Source organism: Anneissia japonica, unplaced genomic scaffold, assembly GCF_011630105.1.
Source record: "Anneissia japonica isolate Jap-2015-1 unplaced genomic scaffold, ASM1163010v1 scaffold6149_len160064_cov168, whole genome shotgun sequence".
Taxonomy (NCBI): domain Eukaryota; kingdom Metazoa; phylum Echinodermata; class Crinoidea; order Comatulida; family Comatulidae; genus Anneissia; species Anneissia japonica.
In genome coordinates, this window is record NW_022740685.1 from 15,269 (window position 1) to 22,484 (window position 7,216).

At 32.2% G+C, this 7,216-nt stretch overlaps 1 protein-coding gene across 1 annotated transcript in view; it reads left to right on the forward strand.

Moving 5' to 3' along the window:
- Positions 1-7,216, forward strand: part of LOC117118316 (adhesion G protein-coupled receptor L4-like) — a gene marked incomplete in the record, with an annotated part of 23,725 nt that overhangs the window by 8,811 nt on the left and 7,698 nt on the right. Inside the window, 2 exon segments of the mRNA XM_033262886.1 lie at positions 280-346; positions 648-748. Coding sequence (XP_033118777.1) covers positions 280-346; positions 648-748 — 168 coding nt within the window.

The following is a 7,216-nucleotide window of genomic DNA, read 5'->3' on the forward strand; positions in this document are numbered from 1 at the left end:
TAGAGAAGTAATAGCAGTGCTTAAATATTTGAACCACATTATAGATTTATGCACATGTTTTGACGTAACCTACAGATTATAGTTTTGTTTTAGCTGCCTTTTGGATTTTATTTATTTATTTAACGATGACAGAATCACTTGTGAAAATGTTTTACAATTATTGCTAACCTATTTAGTAAAACATTATCACAATTACTTAGGCCTACCGATATTGTAAGACATTTGTGAAAATTATTGAATCGGTAAATAATTGTGCTTTTTTATTCTAACCATTTTTAGGTGCTGGTTGAATAGCGAGTCTGGTGCCAAATGGACTTTTATTGTTCCCGTGTGCCTCACTAGTCTGGTAAAGTCCTTATTTTTGTGTTATTTAAGAACACAGATATTGATTAAACGTCAACTGGGTGGAAGTAGGAACCGATAGAAGTGCATGGATTTTGGACTTGTATTTTGGACAAAAAAAATCATTCTTATATGTGTTATATGGTTATGGTTATGGTTTTATATTTATATAGCGCCTTCCACGATCGAAGGCGCTTTGAATAGTAACTTTGAAAAATGTATATAATAGATTGTCAGATTGTGCTCGTATAGTGGTGTATTCGTTTACCTTTTCTTTTTATACTAACAAACTGAACATTTCATAGATTGTCCTCGTACAGTTGGCGGTTATTGGCTATGTAGCTTTCATGAAATCTAAACTACCAAACCAAACTGAAGACGAAATGCAAGCACTTAAACGAATGAGGTTAGATAAATAGAACAGTTAATACACAGTAACTGAAAGGACCACTGATTAATCTCAGATAAGATATTACAGTACATACTCTAAATATCGAAATGCACGCCATCGTGTCGTGATTCAATATTTCAACAATAATTATACCATCATCAAGAATGACTGATATAATTAATGTCGAAATTGAATCACGACACGATGGCGTGCATTTCGATACTTGGAGTAATAATAATAATAATAATAATAATAATAATAATAATAATAATAATAGTGTAGTTTTATATAGCGCACATATCCATCTAATGTAAGATGTTCAGGGCGCTTGATATGTGGACTAGGAACTCGATACATGACTTTCTTTACCCTAAGGGTCACTTCGTGTCTGTGCTACCCGGTAACCCGGTACCAGCAACTCTCGTCGTCTACCACAGGGGTCTGTTTCAGTACACCGGGGTATCCCCCTACTCGTCTCTGAGGATCTGGGTTCTTTATAGTGTACACGAGCCATTGTATACACTGGGCCTACGGTTTATAGTCCTTATCCGAGAAGACTTATTCAACCACCAGAACCATAGGCGAGCATGCCGTTTGAACTAGCGCCGATATTATGGCTGTAGCTTGCGGCGCCCCTGCTAACCGCTCGGCCATTTGACTCGCCAAGTATGTATTATGCTATCTTTATACAGTCAGCCAATTAAAACAGAAACAAATTTTCAAAATAAGAAAATTACTATAGCATGCTAATATTTAGACCAAAGCTGGAAACAGTAACATCAAAGGAAATTTTTAACCATACGATGTGCAGCTGTACAGCTGTTCTCATAACAATTGACAACAAATTGGCATAAAAGTGATTTACACATTTAGTTAACGGATGAGTTCTATAGGTAAACTTGTTTAAATTCAAGATCTCAAAAACCTACCAGTAATATACTAATCCGAAGTGTGTCACAAACTCTAAGATTTTGTTTTTCCAGTAATTTGGTTCACCTGCGTGGTACATTTACTCAATACTCACAAAACAAATATGTTTATGATTCTAGAAAACTTTATAATGTTGAAGCTATTAACTATAATGAACTCATTGATCAGTTTGAAATCACAAAGAATGATACATTATAGTTAAAGAATATCAAAACGGTAAAATAATAGAATCACTCATCACACATTCGTTCACTTTCGGTCGTTTCAAAAACTAACAAAAATGAATTTTAGTCTTCGTTTGAATTAAGAAATAATGTAAGGTAGTAGCCTATACAGTGGCGGCGCCAGGATTTCCCTGACGCTGTCTCTTATACACATCTCACCCACACACACACATACATAGAAAAAAGTGGGCGTGGTCAGGCATCGCTAAAAACCTTTCGAAAGTGGTCCAGGGGACGTAGCCTCCCCCCAAAATTATGAAAATTGGGGGTTTCAAAGGCTTATTTTAATCTATTTTAGAGTCTATTAATATGTTAAGAAAATACATATATTTTTAAATTTTTCCCCCCGACAAATTGTGGTTTTCTCCCCGGGGGGGGGGGGCTGTGGCCCTGTCTCCCCTCCCCCCGTAGCGCCGCCTCTGAGCCTAATACTGACCACTACCGACGCTACAAGTGTAGAACACACTATATCTTGTTTATTGTGGAATGGAAGTTTCCAATAAACCTTGTGCCTTTCTTTGATTGTTGATAATGTCCCAAAAAACGACAAGGTAAAACCAAGTTAAAACATAATTATAAACCTGTGTGTAAGTGGGACAATTCCGTAATCCTGCAACTGTTTTTACTGGTCAGTTCTAAGTTTGAATGACACTTCGTGTTATTGGTTACAGTTGGAAAGAATACTGCAGTGCTATATAACCACGTTCTGTAAAGAATGTATTTTATTTTGTTTTAACAGAAATGTGTTTCAGGGTCTGTTGCTTCTTGCACCAGCTGTTGGTATTTCGTGGATTTTTGGTGTCATCATCATTTTTTGTGACTGGAAGATCATGGAATACATTTATGTTATATTAAATTCCATGCAAGGATTCTTCGTCTGGCTTTCGCAGTGCGTCTTTAGCAATGAGGTGATTTGATGTTGATTTGAATATTATATTAAAAACAATTTGTCTTTTTGAATCATTGTAGATAGACTCTTTAGTTTAGCTGACCCAAATAGTATTTTTAGACAACATAATCTTTTTAGACGTTTTAATCCTAGAAATTTTAGTTGACATAGCAGCATTTGTAGGGCTGTTTAAAAGATGAACATTTGCAGACAGCAAAAAGAAAACAATCTTTACGCATAAAGATGGGGAATAGTTAAACTGGTAACAATTAATGTATTCCAATTGTATTTTAGGTGCGACAAGCATTCAAAAAGAAGTTTGCTAATCGGATAACGCAGGAAAGTAACACGAGTACTGTAAGCAGTGTTACCCACAACACCGACCGTATCGTTGTTGAAGACATGTAAACACAGATTTTGAGTGCATGATTATTCGTTAGACAAACTTTGGTGACTAAACTAAATTTATATTATTAATACGTTGTTGTTGGTGAGGTGACACAACACCTTTATGTTTAAACCAATTTTTGGCCTATACTGTTACGGTACCTTATAAATTTAAATGTACTAATTTATTACATTTTGGTATAATATATTTTAATAACATGTTTGTTCTATATATATAAACCAACTTTTAATACTTTACTTATTTTGAAGTGTACTAAAGTTATAGGCCATAAATGGGTTTATGGATATTGAATTGGCAAGTAATGCCTGAAAACCCTTGCTGTAATTATTTTTACTCTAATAGAGGGCAGCTTAGCTCGGCCGTCAGTTGGATGTAGGCTAATATTTGAAATTTCAGTAACTCACTGTCATTCGGATGCAATGTTTAATCATGTTGGTTTCGTGTGATCGTTGTTGTAAGCGCCTCGAGGTTGGTTTCGATGGGAGGCGCTATACAAATTTATTGATTTGTCCTAGTGTTAGAAACTTTCGCAGAGCGCTTGTGGCTCTCTGCGACAGTTGGATATTGGATAGCGCTTTGTAGCAAAGTCAGATGTGTGGACTAGCTTGTACAATAACTTAGGCGGAACTTTTTTTATTACTTGTTTCGCGTATTTATTTTTTTAAAGATCATCGGAGGAGGGCGGAATAAAAAGAAAAATAAAAGTTTGTTTTCTTATTTAGCAAACAGATTTTCCAAAAACATCCAGACGGAGAAGAAAACAAAAATAAAATTTTATTTGTGAATGTAAAATAGGATGGTTAAATGCTTCAAATTTATATAATTAGAAAGAAATATACATATCTTATCTTTGTAGATTTCAGGCAGCCGAGGGCGTAATAAAAATAAAGAAGAACTTTTATTTTTTTTTTTTTCTGAAATTCTACTTTTTCGTGGCGGCGGGTGCGCTAATTGGCCAAAGATTTCATGGATTTTTATTTGAAATCGAAATCATCAAAATTTTGCAGTCAGCGGGTTCGCTAAACAAGGTATAAAAAAGTCTCGCCTTAGGCCTACTTCTCGTGTCTAAGCAGGTCCAAGCTACCAGCTATCGGCCGGGGGTCAGAATGCAGATTGCCTATTTCCAGATTATTTGTGCCTGTAGATAGGAATTAATAATAGGCCTATCTAATATCAATTAACACTTTGGCATTATTTGCAATAATGTTGAAAATTAGCAATGAATTTTAAATTAATGCACGAATATTATAAATGTTTGTCACTGTAATTTAAAATAAAAGAATTTATATATTCTAAATTTGATGTAAAAATAAAATTAATATTTTTAAAAATGTACATGCACTGAAAATTAAAATGTCTTTATTGTAATATATAGCCTAACAAATGTGTTGTAAGTAAGGTATACAAACTAAACCAATAAAAAACAAACTAGATGGGATGGGTTTCATTCATAGTGTGCCGGTGGAGCTTGTGTGAGTCCCTTTTTGTCGGCGGGGTGGGGGGTGGCTTTGAGGGCAGGCTTTCTTTGGGCTTATATTATAATGTTGGAGGTAAATTGAAAAGTTATCTATATTTTAGGACATGCTCAACCGCTATGTTTCTAATCAGATACCACATCCACCTAAATTATCTTTATAATCACCATCTTCATCTTTATTTTATCGTCGTTATTGTGATCGGATATTAATGCTACTGAAATGTTATACTTAAATTCTCAACACAATAAAAATATATTTAGAGCACCACTTTTATGAATAAATTAAAAATATTTATTAAAAGGCTTCTAAATAAGCTTTGCGTTGTTACTTGTGTCATAGTAAAAGCCATCGTCAGGATGATATTAAGTTTCGTACAGGTTATAAACAAAACAATGTAGATGTCTCCTTTCGAATTAATCCTCGGAATAAAGCTGGACCAAAATAGGCATTATCTTAGAGGAGATGTAATTAATATTCATACACTGGCAAAAAACAAAACAATTTAGATAATGCCTTCTTTCCAAAAGAAATCAATCGTTCAATGCTGTATAATAGTAGTTAATGCCTTATTCCAAATTATTTGTAGTGGTGTGTGTAGATAATGCCCATTTAAAAAAATAAATATCATATTTAGAGTAATATTTTTGACTTTCTATTGAAATAAGGTGACAGATTATACCCTCAGTCATGTAAGACAAAAAACTTTTGTAAAAAATGTAGTTAATGCCTTTTTCCGAATCAGCAAGTGAACATCGATTTATATTATTTTAGATGTTATATTATTTAGATGTTATATTATTAAATTTAGCTGTTATATTATGTTGTATTGTATGTTATGTTGTGTTGTATATGTACTTCAAAAATATATTGTATAATTTTCACATCTACATTACATTTTTTACTATTGCTAACTTCCTTTGTGTAGCTTTATTCTACGGTTATTGTTTTTAAATATTTGATATGGTTACCACTATTTATTTACATTACAACTACACATTATTTAGGCTATAATTCTATTTGTTCGTTTTATGATATTTTAGTATGATTTAAGTTCATTAGATCTTTATACTATAAAGTGATAATATTTTATTTAAATTATTGATTGGTTTTATTGTGAATTTCTTTATATTTTTGTTAAAAATGACTATGAAATTAATGAAAACTATAGTATCATTTTAAATCTCAACTCAAATATTATCTGTTTCAAATGGCAATTAACCAATAACTAATTTCATACTATTTTAAAATTATTTATTAAAATACCAATTTTTGTCCTTTATTAATCTTATTTAATATTTAGGCCTATGCTTCTATTTTGATTGACTAATTCAGATAATTAATTTTATATTAAGCAAATACATTATTGTTGTCGGGAAATGGTTTGGTTTATGATGATCTAATGTAAAATATCAGAATAATGTAGTTTGCTCTTTGTTCGACATTTTAGCAAGGACTATCAACTATTTAGCCCGTATTGGAAGTGGATTTGTAGTTTCTACTGTATTAACGAATTATTTATATATCAGAGCGAATTGAGATATCAGATATAATAGTTAAGCCTATTCGATGTGAAAGAGTAGTTACTATTGTATTGACGAATTATTGATGTATTTTACCTATTTGCATTTCAGTGTTAGTAGTTGTCTAAATTATTAATGTAAGGTGTTTAGAGCGCATTGAGATATCACAATTAATAGTTCACCCTGGATGTAAAACTTCAGTACTATTGTATTGATGAATTATTTATGTACTTTTACCGATTTCTATTTAACTATATTGATTAAACTGTATTTGATTAAGGTTTGTAGGCCTAGCGCATTGAGATATCACAAGTAAAGGCCTATTTGATGTGGAATTGGAGTTAATACTGTGACGAATTATTGATGTATTTTCCCGATTTGTATTTCACTATGAATAATTGTATCTAATTTAAGGTGTCACTGTGTATTCGTGAATAAATATAGCTCTACTACTATTTAATGTAAGGTGTTCAGAGCGAATTGAGATATCACAAAATAATAGTTAAGCCTATTCGATGTGAAAGAGTAGTTACTATTCTATTGACGAATTATCGATGTATTTTACCTATTTGAATTTCAGTATATTTGTCTAAATTATTTAATGTAAGGTATTTAGAGCGCATTGAGATTTTACAATTAATAGTTCACCCTATTGGATATGAAATTGCATTTACTATTGTATTGATGAATTATTGATGTACGTTTACCGATTTGACTTTAGTTGGTTGTATTTAATGTAATGTCTTTAGAGCGCATTGAGGCATTCTATTTGGTGTGAAATTATAGTTACTATATGGTATTGGCGAATTATTGATGTACTTTTATCGATTTGTGTTTCACTATACTGTAGTTGGTTAAATTTTATTTAATTTAAGGTGTAGAGCGCATTGAGTTATTACAAATAGTTAAGCCTATTAGATGTGATTTGTAGTTTAAATTGACGAATTATTGATGTACTTTTACCGATTTCTATTTAACTATAGGCCTATTGATTAAGGTATGTACAGCGCATTGGAATATCACAAATAATAGC